The sequence below is a fragment of the Phoxinus phoxinus genome, assembly GCF_949152265.1.
Source record: "Phoxinus phoxinus genome assembly, chromosome: 8".
Lineage (NCBI taxonomy): Eukaryota > Metazoa > Chordata > Actinopteri > Cypriniformes > Leuciscidae > Phoxinus > Phoxinus phoxinus.
In genome coordinates, this window is record NC_136883.1 from 12,207,608 (window position 1) to 12,221,579 (window position 13,972).

The 13,972-nt window shown below is 38.3% G+C and overlaps 1 protein-coding gene across 1 annotated transcript; it reads right to left on the reverse strand.

Annotated features, from left to right (window-relative positions):
• Positions 1 to 6,232: 6,232 nt before the first annotated feature.
• On the reverse strand, positions 6,233 to 7,535 carry LOC307003279 (uncharacterized protein). The gene is made up of 3 exons (XM_079621535.1): positions 6,768 to 7,535; positions 6,597 to 6,634; positions 6,233 to 6,488 (listed from the first exon to the last, which is right to left on the reverse strand). Exons 1-3 carry the CDS (start codon positions 6,787 to 6,789, stop codon positions 6,237 to 6,239), a joined length of 312 nt encoding a protein of 103 aa, XP_079477661.1. The 5' UTR covers positions 6,790 to 7,535; the 3' UTR covers positions 6,233 to 6,236.
• Positions 7,536 to 13,972: the final 6,437 nt, after the last annotated feature.

The window sequence follows — 13,972 nt, forward strand, 5'->3', positions numbered from 1 at the left end:
TGGTTGCTCCTTGTCATCCGTGGAGGTAGAGAGAAGCCTTTTTCGCTTGCCCCTTCTGCATCTCTTCTTGATCGGTTTAACCTTCAATCCATTCGCTGACTGTTGGGCTGAGTACGGCCTAAAAAAGTGGATCCATTTCGCCGTCGTCCAACAGGATCAGAGTCAGAATCACATGAGGTTGAAGAGGCTCAAGTTCTGTTATCACCAGGTTGTTGGCGTTTACGAAATCCAGCAGTAGCAGCCCGATTACGATGGAACACATTAGACTCTGGTTTTCCATCCTTCCAAAAATAGACCTTTCCATATTGATAGTCAGCATTGTCTCTTGCAAACTTTGTGCGTGTAGTCGCTCTGATCTCCTTAGACAACTCAGCACGTTGGCGTTCAATATCTTTTTTGAATTCTGTGAGCTTACTTTTTGTCACCATTTCACCAAGTTGAATCTCCATTTTCTTAAAATCCAGTCTTGTTGACTCAAGTTGTTTGGTAGTCTCTTTAATCACCAATGCCATCAAGTCAAATGAGCATTTGTTCAATATCTCACACCAACGGGTACAATAGTCCGGATTCTCCAGACCATATTTTTTCAGGTCACATGATCTTTATTTGTCACATGATCTGCACTTGTTACATGTTTCTGTGTGTGTGTGCCCAATTAGGGTGATCACCTGTGTCTATTTAAAGTTGATTTCACTTTACATTGATGTTGTGCCTGATGAAGACCTGAGGGTCGAAACGTTGCCTTTTTAATAATAAATCCATTTTGGAAGCAGTTAAAATCAGTGTGCGGACTTCACACTTCTTTATTTTTGTTTATATCACTTAGTTGTCCTACACCTGAGCCCAATCTGGGTGTTTGGGATGTGCACAGCAGCTTTGTGCTTTTGATTCTAAAGAACAAGAAGAAAGCATGGAGGAGGTAGCACAAGATGCAGAGGAAAATGTGGAGGAGGTACAGGTAGCACAAGATGCAGAGGACACAGCACAAAATCCTGATGCAGAGGAAAATGTGGAGGAGGTAGCACAAGATGCAGAGGACACAGCACAAAATCCTGATAACCAGAGTGCAGAGAAATATGTTCTGCAAATCTACACAAGCGTCTGCTCGAGGAAAACCGGCACCTGAAGCAAGAACTCGATGAGCTCAAAATGACAGAGCAATTTTTGAAGGATGATGATGGCAAGGTTAAATATTACACTGGACTTCCAACATATGCCATTTTTCAGGTTTTGCTGTGCCATATAAGGCCATTTCTGCCTCAGGGGAAAAGAAAGTTGACACCTTTTCAAATGATCCTTCTTACATTGATGCGTCTGAGGTTGGATCTGCCGATCCAGCACATCAGCCATCTATTTGGTGCGCACCGAGCAACTGTTAGTGCTGCATTTCACGACACATTAAATGTATTATACTCACTCTTGTCTCCACTGGTGCATTGGCCAGACAGAGAGAGTTTGTGCGTCAGTATGCCACACCAGTTTGCAGAGACTTGCAGATTTGGAAATCGTGTTGCTGCCATTGTGGACTGCTTTGAAATTTTTATAGAAAGACCATCCAATCTTCAGGCAAGAGCACAAACATTTTCAAATTACAAACAGGCATACACTGAAATACCTCATCGGCATTACTCCACAAGGAGTAATTTCTTTCATCTCCGTAGGGTAGGGTAGGGTAGGGTAGGGTGGGGTGGGCGGACAAGTGACAAACGAATAACAGAGGACAGTGGTTTTCTAGACAAGCTACTTCCAGGTGACATGGTACTGGCAGATCGAGGTTTTGACGTAAAGGAGAGTGTGGGACTGATGTGTGCTGAAGTGAAAATACCAGCATTCACAAGGGGTCGTCATCAATTGGATGCAAAGGATGTGGAGGAAACAAGATCCATTGCACATCTCAGAATCCACGTGGAGAGAGTTATTGGTCAAGTACGAAATAAATACAAAATCTTGTCCTCTAAAATTCCCATAAATATGGTTCTGCCATGTGAGGGTGAGACAGTGGTTTTCTTGGACAAAGTTGTCACGGTCTGCTGTGCTCTTACAAACATGTGTCCAAGTGTTGTGTTGTTCAGTGATAGTAGGATAGTTGATGAATGATGTAGTTGGTTTATGTTAGAGAAGATAAAGCCAGGCCAGCCACATTGCATGAATCAAATTATTTTTTAATTTTAAATTAACAATTTGCTTTAATAATTTTTATTTAAAAGTACATATTTTTACATGACTTTTTAAAATGTTTGTGAATCAAGTTTTTATATAACTGCTTAATAAATACATGAAGTGACTTATCTGTTTCTGTACTGATTGCATCCACAAAGACCCTTTAAGTACACATAAACTGGGATGGGCAAAGATACATACAACTATTTTATACCCAAATACCCTCATTTTTACATGTGTCAACAATTAACTGATGACAATAAGGCACAGTTGTATTTAACAAGTTACCCCATCTTGTGGCATTATAAAGTAATGTACAACAACATTTTTTCCCCTTACATAACCTGAAAATTTAAAGGGAATAATTCACTTCAAAATGAAAATTCTGTCATTTACTCTCCCTCAAGTTGTTTCAAACCTGGATGAATTTATTTCTTCTACTGAACACAAAGAAAGATATTTTGAAGAATGTCAGTTTTCACAAATATCACACACAACCATTCCATTACAATATTTTTTAAGAAATTTACCAGAAAATAAACAAATACAAAAGCACCTGAAAAAATAAAAATAAATAATGAGAACATGAACTTCATCACTGCATGTGCAGGAATTGTAAAATCTTTTTTCTTATTAACTCATGAAGTAGCCTAACGCAATATTTTTAATCTAATAGCTTATCTTTCCCCACACATATAAACTGTGATCATGCAATAACATTAACTTTACATTGTGATGCTGAGCTACAGTGAAATGATAGAAAATACATTATCTGTGTTAGCAATTCGCCTCATTCGCGTGAACTGGACGCGCGAATGAGGCTCGCGTCTACCGGACGCACGAATGAGGCTCGCGTCTACCGCACCGCGCTAAACACCGCAGGACCTCTAGACGCACATTGACATAACATTTAAATCACTCGCGCCAGACGCTCAAGAGTGAGTGAGTAATCATTTTTTAAATAAAATTGACTAATCAAACCATTGGTCCGTGATAAGTTTTGTGATCCGTCTCGCCACTAGTGTAGTAGCACTATGATCACTTTGAGGGGAGGATAAATTTATCCCCATCGGGGATAAAAAATAATTAAACAGAGGCAGGGATACATTGACCAGAAAGGGGAAAATCCCACGCATCCCCCCTGGCAAATCGCACCCTGAATACATCTAAAATATAGCTGTGCAATAAATCAAATCGCTATATGAGCGTGTCATTTAATTTACAGCGCAAAAATTTTTTATATACTATAAACCTGCTTGTTCTGTGTCATACAGTAGATATATACACTAGATGTCACATTGGCTATATATCTGTATATATCTATGGTTCTGTTTAATAAACCATATGTTCAACCAAAAAACCCTATCTGGTTTCATTCATTTAAGAGTCATTGTAGCTGATGATGATTATAATAATAATGATTTAATAATACCGATGATGGTTTAATACCGTGAAACCGTGATATTTACATACCGTTACAACCCTAGCTGGGAGTGCATCACCTGTTGTACATAAAGACAGAAATGTTAATCAATGACAGATCATGTAACAAATTAATTTGATTACTAAAAAGCAGAAACACCTAAATTATCTTGTTTTTATACTAACACTGGCGAACTAACTTAATGTAAATTATGTATAGTAAATTATGCATTCATTAATTTATAATCAACATAACCACATGAGTTACAAACATAAATCTGCCCACCACAAGCAAAATAAAACTGGGTTTTTAAACAATGTTGACGATTATAACAAATCCTTTTTTATTGAAATGCAACTGCTCTAACCCACTGCTTATGACTCTTTAAAATAACATAACTTTAGCTGAATATTTAGTATTTAGTTTGTTTTAATAACTTGGCCAAAAACACAAGTGCAATCTTACCTTTGCCAGTACGACTGTGCTCTCGCAGTTAACGTTAGCCGGCTTGTGAATGAGGAGGTCTTGTACCCAGCCGCTGCAAAACTGTTCATGAGCTTCAAGGGATTTATAGCTCTTAAACTCCTGCAAAGCGTACGCACTCAATCCAAAAACAAGGTAATTAATGATGTCCGGATATGTGAGCGGAGGAAGTGCGTCTGGATCCGTAATCCAGTCTTGGGCTACTAAATCATATGGATCAACTTGGTTTATCAAGGACAGTTTGTCCAAATAACGTTTTTTGGCAGTGGCATTTAGTTTCTCCCGGTAGGGTCCCTTCTCTTTTTCTTTCAACTTCTCCATTTTTTCCGTTCTTCTTCAATTTTATCTCGTTTTAGCCAAACACACCAACTATTAAATGTCATAGCAACGGCCGGCGAAAAGGTAAACAGAGATCGGTGCCTGTAAATATGGGGGCCACGTCCAATAATGCAACACTGTGTGACGTACCTTCACATTCCCTATACAGTCCAGCAAGATAAAGTAATTTTATGCGAAACCATACCTTTATCTACAGAAGTATAATAATATTAACTTTGAATCATCTTGTTGAGTTTCATGCTGTTGACTGTCGTAAAACCGAACGCGATGCGCTGTTTGATGCTGAATGGAGAATGACTGACAGCCGCAGCGGTGGGTTTACGTGAACTTGAATTTAACGACTTAAATATTAATTTCTACCTCAAATTACACTATAGAATGGGTTCTGAACACGTATAATATAGTGCATGAAAACTTTATAGTGCTTTATAACGTATTTGTGCCTTTTGTGGGGCTCAACAATGACAGAATAGTAATACGCACAATATCGGATTTGGATCGGCCTCGTCTGATCGATATCCGATCCGGCCAAAATGGAGGTATCGGAGCCGATACCGATACTGAGTATCGGATCGGCGCATCCCTACCCTGGACCAGGCTAGTTTCCAAGCATTAAGTTGCCAGGGTAACGGAGTTTGAACTATTTTAAGTTTGCTTTATGAAACAGAATCAACCAACAATAAGTCTGACTAACCAAAATAAGCCTGGCTTGTATTCTAATCTTGTTTTATGGAACAATCCTCTGGTTTGTTTAATAAGTTATGAGGATAAACAGGGATATGGGAAAGTGTGTTGGGTAATGAATCAATGTGTGTGTTATAAGATTATTATTTTCTTTCATTTCTTGTGTTTCTTTTTATGTGGAAACTAGATTGTAAGCCTATTGTCTGATTCACACTCCGGAGCAGAAGGTGGCGGTAATGCACCAAAAGCTGGTTGCCAACCGCCATTAAAAACAAAAAAGAAGAAGAAAGTGGTTTTTGTCATTGGCTGCGTTCGAAACCGCATACTCAATGAGTAGGTACTTAATTTCAATAAGTACTTACTTAACGAGCGCTAAAAGAGTAGGTACTTTATAGCCAAATCTTGTTAAGTATGAATGCGAACCGGACATCTGCCATGTTGACGTTATCATGTGACCTACGACGCGTTATCACAAGTGCAACAACTTAAAAGATTTGAACGACACGTTTAATTAATCTATCTGTAAATATCTTGATATTGATTAAACTTGCTCATTTTATGGTCTTTTAAAAGAAACTGCTGCCCATTTATTTTGTGAATAAATTTAGGGTAGTTCTTATATTAAACCCTACTTATGTGACCCACCGTTTTATCCTTAACAATATTATTTATTTTTATTACGAAATCCCCAAATTGTCATCTTTTGAATATGTTGTTCATTTCTTTATTTTATTTCCAAACATTTTCATCCACAAGCAAAAGTGGCTTACTGCTGTTTTCCTCTTTTTCTGTCGTTTCATCCCTCAGGCCTATAAATAACAAAAAATGCATTTTTTAAATGTATTATAATTACTTAAGAAAATATATATTAAGATATTCAACCTTTTTCCTCTGTATAAAATCTCATATTATGAATGCAAACATATATGATATATATACACACACACCTCATGACTACATTTTCATTCAAACAATTAATTCAAGCATTCATTAATTAAATAATTATATTTGATTTACTGACAACAATGATAAATATTAATAAATTAGTAAATGAATGAATGAAAGTCACCATCACACAATAAACAAATGCATATACAAGTCAACACATGAAACAAAGCTTTATTCAAACTACAATCATGTATGTAGACTACAGGCGCTGAACCACATCTACTGCCATCTCAACACAGCGGTTCCCCTTCTGCGGCTTTATTCTGATGAACCAGTGGACCGCTAGAGGTGAGCCGTGCCGGAGGTTGTTGCGTGATGTGTTGTGCTTCACAATCTGAGGCAATAAGGGCCGGTGGAGAGATGGAGGGTCTCGTCCATGGCACCATCTCCAGGATTCAGCTCTGTGCTCCTCATCCTCAGTGCTCACACCAGTCTGCTGACATTTCAGATCCTACAAAAATGCACAAACATAACACAAAAGCAGTCATTTTAACAGCACAATGTCATTTGATTTCAGTATTGTTTAGAAGACAAGAACGCTTTTTTTCACAAATGCCACCATCATCTTTCCTTTCAGGTCCTGCTCCACCACAACAGCTGTGCAGAAAATGCACAGAAATAGAGTATCAGAAAAGTGCTGTAATAGCTCTGTTTGAAATTACAATAATTCAAATAAACTACAACTTAATATTTAGATAGATGTTGTTAGTCATTTCTGTAGTATAATCACTCAAAGCCTTCGATGGCAGCATTCAGCTTCATGAGCCACTCTCCACTGGATACACACACACATCTGTTCTTCTGTCCCTGTAACATCCAGACAAGACTCCCATAACCTCTGTGATTTATGAGCTCAACACTACATTTACATGTTGAGGTTGTTTTAACTTTTTATCCAACATAGATGTTCCTCAATTTATCAACAATACTAATGGACAAATAAAATAGATAACTTATGTTTAGTTAATTTAGCCTATAGATTTGTTCTACATAAAAGCACACATACCACTCAGATGTATATTTCATGTTGTGCAATACTGCAATACTTATAAAAGATTTTCCTGTCAGATGTAAATAGACGTTTAAAATGAGCGTCTTTAAGATGTTTATGGTTTATGTAAATCCACTTTAGAGACGTAACTTACGTGTCCTTACTGGAACTCCCCTCTCAGCTAGAGCTATACATAATAAAACGTGTTTTTACAGCAAAATCACAACTATACTATACTGTCTAACTTCTTTACACCTTCAACAGTTAAAACGTTTACTCTATAGTAGTTTAACATATGCAATTTTAACACAAGGAACCGTGTTTACTCACATTTGAAAGCACCCGCGTCGCTGATCTCCGTGATGTTTTATAATGACGTATGCTCTCGCGTGGTCTCCTGGGATAGAAGAGTATCCATCGGACTGCACTCGAAAATCTGGCTGGAAGCAGTAAGCCATCCGGGAACTTCTCGCCTACTCTTTTATGAATACTGATGTTTCGAACGTACTGCTTCCTTCACGTACTGTTTTCGCCTACTATATAGTATAGGCTAGTGACAATGCCCTATAATTTTTGCGATACCCCTACCGGAGGTAGAACTAAACCAAATCATGTTTTTCCTCATCTCTAAGGTCTCCCATATATGAAATGGATTCTTGGCTCAAAATATTTTACTGCTAAGATTGATAAATTAACAGATATTGTTATACACCCCACAACCAAAAAAGGACTAAAATATAGCCTGTCCGTATGGGAGTTAAGGCATAAAAACTAGTGCAGATCAATCACACAAGCTCTGAGAGCTTTGAAACTTGACATATTTGTAGTCAGGAAGTTGCTTTACCTACTAGAAAAGACTGGATGTGAATATCTTGATGTATGGAATAAATAGAGACATATAAACACATACCAAAAATAAGCGGACATACACAAATTAAATATCTATGCAGAATGTTTTCATTTACTTTGTGGTTGCTTTGCCAATGATTAACATATAAACATATATGATGGCTTGTTGGAAAGGTGGGGTTGTGCTGAATCCAGCAATACCAAATATGTAAATATAGCATGATAAATCAGAGTTTTCTGTCACTCAATGTGTGAGGTGTCTAAAATGAAAGATAACGGAACACTGTCATAATAGTCTAATTTAAGATACATTTAATAATGATACATTTCATAAGGCAATATACTATACAATTCACATGAAACACAGATCAAATTGAATCATGTTAACATTGGAATGGAACACCTTTTTTTTTAAATATGTATATCCACTTGAATTTTGTTTTGGCCAAGTCATTACTGAATAATAGAAAATAATATTTGTTAGCTTTTTTTCTCTGTCCAGGCCAGCAGTGGGCAGTAGAGCCTACACTGCTATAATTCACCCCATTGGTGTGATCTCTGATTAGATAAGAATAAGATATTAGTGCAAGGCTAATGGTTGGATCCAGCTGTAGCTATCTACTTGATTGTCTTTATTGATATCTTCTATAATGTCTTAATAAACAAATATTATATCATAAGAAAAGGCTGACCTAGCCTAATACAAGTAGCTAAGTAGCTAGTTGTATAAACTACTTAGCCTAGCTAAGACATTACTTAGCCCTCTGACTAATGTTGCATGGGTAATTCAACTTGATTTGCGTTTCAATTAAAATTCTGGGTAACACTTTAGAATAAGGTTCGTTAGTTAACATTAGTTAACATGAAATGAAATGAACTGCACTTATACAGTATTTATTAATCTTTGTTCATGTTAATTTCAACATTTACTATTAAAATCTTATTAACATTAGTTCATGCACTGTAAACTAACATGAACAAACAATGAATAGCTCTATTTCTATTAACTAACGTTAATAAAGATTAACAAATACAATAACAAATGTATTGCTCATGGTTAGTTAATGTTAGTTAATGCATTAACTAATGAACCTTATTGTAAAGTGTTACCAAATTCTGAAATGTATATAATTTTTCCTTTTCACTAGTCTCTTGAATTATGGAGAATGTCTTACAGACATTGGATCCAAAGCTTTGTATAAATTGTGGGAAACATTTTGAAAAGGGCAAGAAAAAAGATCCCTATGTCCAAAACCCCACAGTAGAAGGCCTCCAACGCATACTTACCCTTGCTCAGCGGAGAGATGATGATGTCCATAAAACTCTGGCTCCATATACAGATGACATACTTTCCTCCAAAATCAAAGTTTCATATGTATCATGTAGAGCGAACTACTGCAGTAAGACAAAAATCAGTGAGCAGCAGCAAGTTGCAAATGTTGAGAGTGAGAGCACATCTGCACCAAGAAGGCTGAGTAGGGCTGATACAACATCATTTAAAAACGGAGAGATTGTTTCATTTGTGGGAAGGCCAGCTCTAGACCAGAACCTCTGACAGCCATTTCGACTGGTACAGGCGCAAGTACCAGAGACAAGGTCCTTCGGGCAGCTTCTGAAAGGCTTGATGAAGAAGTACATCTTCGAATTCTTTCATGCCCAGATCTCTTTGCATATGATGCAAAATACCATAAAATGTGCCTTGCACACTACATCTCTGAACGAAATATAGCAGCTGCCAGACGAAGAAAAGAATCAGAAAAGCAGACCGATGTCTATGACAAAGCGTTTATTAAGCTCACAGAAGACATTGATAAAACCGTATTGTCCAAATATATGAAAATGAGGACTCTCAATCATAGCTATCTTTGACTGATAGCTATGACAACATAATAAAGACCATTGCTGAGGAAGGTGTGTCCATAGTTCAACACAAGAAATAAAGATCCTGGAAACTAAAGGAAAAGCTGATACAGCATTACAAAGACATGCTTGTATTTGTTCCACGTCCAGGACAGTCAGATCTGATCTGCTCAGATAGTATGACCATAGGTTGTGCACTGAGGGAAGCTGCTAAACTCACAGAAATAACAGTAGACTGTGAGACAACATTTCCACAGACAAGTCAGAGTCTTTCCGAAATCCAAATATTACACAGGGCTGCAGACATATTGAGGAAAAGCATGGAGCAGGTAGATCATGACAGTCAATCATATGTCAGCAGTGACCATCTATCACGTCTCCAATGCAGCAAGTATGTACCCAACATCCTGCATGACTGTCAACTGGTGTGTTGATTCACCTGCCCACAGAGATTACCAAACATGTGATGATGACACAGCTTCAAAGGACAATCTGTGTGTTGTCGCAATCTGTCATGATCTCATTGGACAGAGCTGTCACATCCATACGCCAATCACACTGGGACTTGCCATTTTGATACATCATGAGTTTGGTAGTAAGACACTCATCAATGAGCTCAGTGCAACATTTGGGGCACTGTGTTTCCTATACAGAGGTTAGGCACTTCCTCATATCTGTGGCAGCAGACCAAATATCAAGGACAGAGAGTGGTGTCTACATCCCAACTGGCCTCACTGGAGTCGCTGAACATGGAATTGTTGATGCAGCCATCGACAACTTTGACCAAAATGAAGACACCCTGGATGGGAAGCATACAACTCATGCTATGGCATCTGTTGTGTTCCGAAGAGGCCAAGTCTCCACCGTAGATAAATGCCTAGCACGGGTTCCACAGAGGAACACGTTTGATATGAATGGAGATAAACTTTGCAGGTACACGAGGCTGGTGTTTACATGCAATACACTTTGAACAGTCACATTCTCGTCTAATTGTCCAATGTGATGATACAGATGTACTAGTTTTGCTTCTGTACTATTCAAGCAAAGGGATGTTTGGATCCTCAGCAGTGTTTATGCACTCTGGACATGGCCTCAAAGAAAAGATTCGTCCCTATATGTTAGATCACTCAGAAGCTTGGAGCAGTGCTTGTGAGTGTTTACCTGCATGCCACGCCCTCACGGGTTGTGACACCACAAGCAGTTTGTACAGAATTGGGAAGGCCACTGCCCTCACAAGACTGAAGTCCCATCTTTGTGAGTTACAGGAAATGACCAAATTTGGACTCTCTGGTAGCCTGGAAGAGGCTTTGCCTGTGGCAAGAAGGTATGTCCTCCTCCTGTATGGCCAAAAGAAAAAGGTGGATGGGCATCCTTGAACCAACCTGGGTGAGCTGAGGTACACACTGGCATCTACCACAGATTTGTCAGCAGCAAATCTACCATCAACAGAAGATGCCTTCCAGCAACATGTGCTGAGAGCCTTGTACCAAACAGCAGTGTGGCGTCACAGCCACCTGGCCAAACCTCTTCTCTGGAACCCAGTTGGTAGAGGGTGGAGGCTTAGAGAAGATGGGTGCATTGAACCTGTGATGTTCCAGAAGGCACCAGCACCTAAAGAAGTTAGAGACATCACCCACCTCTACTGTAAAGAGGGAAACTGCAACGATGCCACCAAATGCCAGTGTCTTTCAGTGGGCTTAACCTGCACAGAGTTTTGCTCTTGCCCTTTCCCAGACTGTCCAAATATGACCCACTTTGTCACTGATGACAATGTGGATGAGTGACAGTGGTGTGTTGCAGATATGGGGGGCTGATCTCAGAATGGCTACCAAAAGCAGTTCATGTTCCAAATGGTTGCTGCTAGAAATTAAACAGCCCGAGAAGAGAGGACTCATCCCCCCTCTGAGTGTTTGTTTTGTTAGATTGCCAATTGTTTGATTTAAGACAGTAATTTAATTTGTATTGTGTGAAGTTAAGTTATAGTTTTATTAAAAGGCTCATTAATAAGGTGAAACTCCTATCCTGACTCCTGGTCGCCTGTTTGTGCTATGGTAAGGTGTTATCTTTCGATTTCAATCTTTGTATCCATATAGTTCAAGGTGCCATGTGAAATGTTTCATTATTAAATGTATCTTATATTTTCATTTCTCAACATTCTTCTCACCAATGATAATGGGCTTTGGACTAAATTATGTCAGTGTTCCATTTTCTTTCATTTTAGACACCTCACACATTGAGTGACAGAAAACTCTGATTTATCATGCTATATTTACATATTTGGTATTGCTGGATTCAGCACAACCCCACCTTTCCAACAAGCCATCTATATATGTTTATATGTTAATCATTGGCAAAGCAACCACAAAGTAAATGAAAACATTCTGCATAGATATTCAATTTGTGTATGTCCGCTTATTTTTGGTATGTGTTTATATGTCTCTATTTATTCCATACATCAAGATATTCACATCCAGTCTTTTCTAGTAGGTAAAGCAACTTCCTGACTACAAATATGTCAAGTTTCAAAGCTCTCAGAGCTTGTGTGATTGATCTGCACTAGTTTTTATGCCTTAACTCCCATACGGACAGGCTATATTTTAGTCCTTTTTTGGTTGTGGGGTGTATAACAATATCTGTTAATTTATCAATCTTAGCAGTAAAATATTTTGAGCCAAGAATCCATTCCATATATGGGAGACCTTAGAGATGAGGAAAAACATTATTTGGTTTAGTTCTACCTCCGGTAGGGGTATCTCAAAAACTAAAGCACTTTTTGACCATTTGTCACTAGCCTAGTAGGAAAGTAGGCATATTCGAATGCACTATAAGTATACGTAAGTAGTCATGAAGCACCAATGGATATTTTTTCGAGATATTCGGAGGACCGAGGAGATTGTATTTACTTTATTTTAACAAGCCTCTTGTCGAACTGCAATCAACAGACATCAAATTGGAGCAGAACGGAGGAACGGAGCAGACATAGGCCACTTTAAAAAAGTGCAGATAGAGTGCATTCTGCGAGAGAAAGGGCAGGGCGTTGATTTCGCGGCTTTACTTCCTGCTCGTTTCCCGAAACAAGTTCCGTCGTTACTGACATAGTCCAACGATTTGGTGTTTCCCGAAACGATCGTTCCAACAAACATTCGCAAACAGCTCTGGACCTGTAGTTAGAAGCATAGTTTCTTGTTTGCATGACATGTGGACTTAATAAATCCTTATATTGAGCCAAATAAGCAAGCTGACATTCAGTACAACCTGTGTCTTTTATTTAGAATACATACAAATGTAATTTACGTCTTTTAGTTTGTTAAGAGATTTAAAGCACCGTTTTTGAAGACTGCGCATGTGCAAGCATGCTCTACTATGTAAGAACGAGCCGATGATTGAATTGAAAATTTTTAAATAGTCATCAGATGCCATGTCTATATTTTATATCAAAACATCTAGCATTAATTCGATCTCAAACAGTTTCATTAAAGGTAGTTATTACTCCACCACGTGTGTGACGTCATAAACCAACGTGGTTGAATGACCACTTTACGACATATGGTTTCGGGAAACAGTCGTGACTTGCTAGTTGAATTCTTCAACAATGCATCGTACTGTAGCAGAGTTACGGCGTTGTACGGGAAACGCACCCCAGGTCTGGTCTGGAGATCGTCTCGAGATGTCAGCGCCATATCGGGACACTGGCGGTGTGGTGAAGTAGTATTGATTTAATGTGTCGAAACTGCGTTATGCAATCATATGTGAGAGTCTGCAAGTATGTGAACTTCAATAAAATTATGTAATTTGAGTAAATCTACATTTTGATATTGTGAAAATTACAATGCAAACAACTAAGTCTGAGCAATGCATACACTGATTTCTTTGTTTCAGATGCTGAGATTAATGATTATTTAACCACCAGCAATGAACTTACTCACATTTCCAGGATTTTTATGTTTATTATTGTATTTTAAACACATACAATGTTATTTTTCAAGTATCACAATCTGATTTTGTTATTTTGAGGAGTTTTCTTTACAATGAAACCAATATTTTACATTTATTTCACTGTATGGTGAACATTTAGGCCCCGTTTACACGATGGGAAAACGCAGATATTTCTCTGCGTTTTGGCCTGTCATTTACACGAAAACGCCGTTTTTATCCCAGAAAACGATCATTTCTAAAAACTCCGGCCAAAGTGGAGATTTCTGAAAACGCCGGTTATGTGTTGCCGTGTCAACTGG

What these genes read in the sequence shown, in the direction of transcription:
- LOC307003279 (XM_079621535.1), bottom strand. Translation starts at nt 6,789, where the DNA reads ATGCTGCCATCGAAGGCTTTGA. An exon ending in GCTGCCATCGAAGGCTTTGA is followed by an intron (nt 6,635 to 6,767) that starts GTGATTATACTA and finishes TTTTCTGCACAG; the next exon opens with CTGTTGTGGTGGAGCAGGAC. An exon ending in ACCTGAAAGGAAAGATGATG is followed by an intron (nt 6,489 to 6,596) that starts GTGGCATTTGTG and finishes GCATTTTTGTAG; the next exon opens with GATCTGAAATGTCAGCAGAC.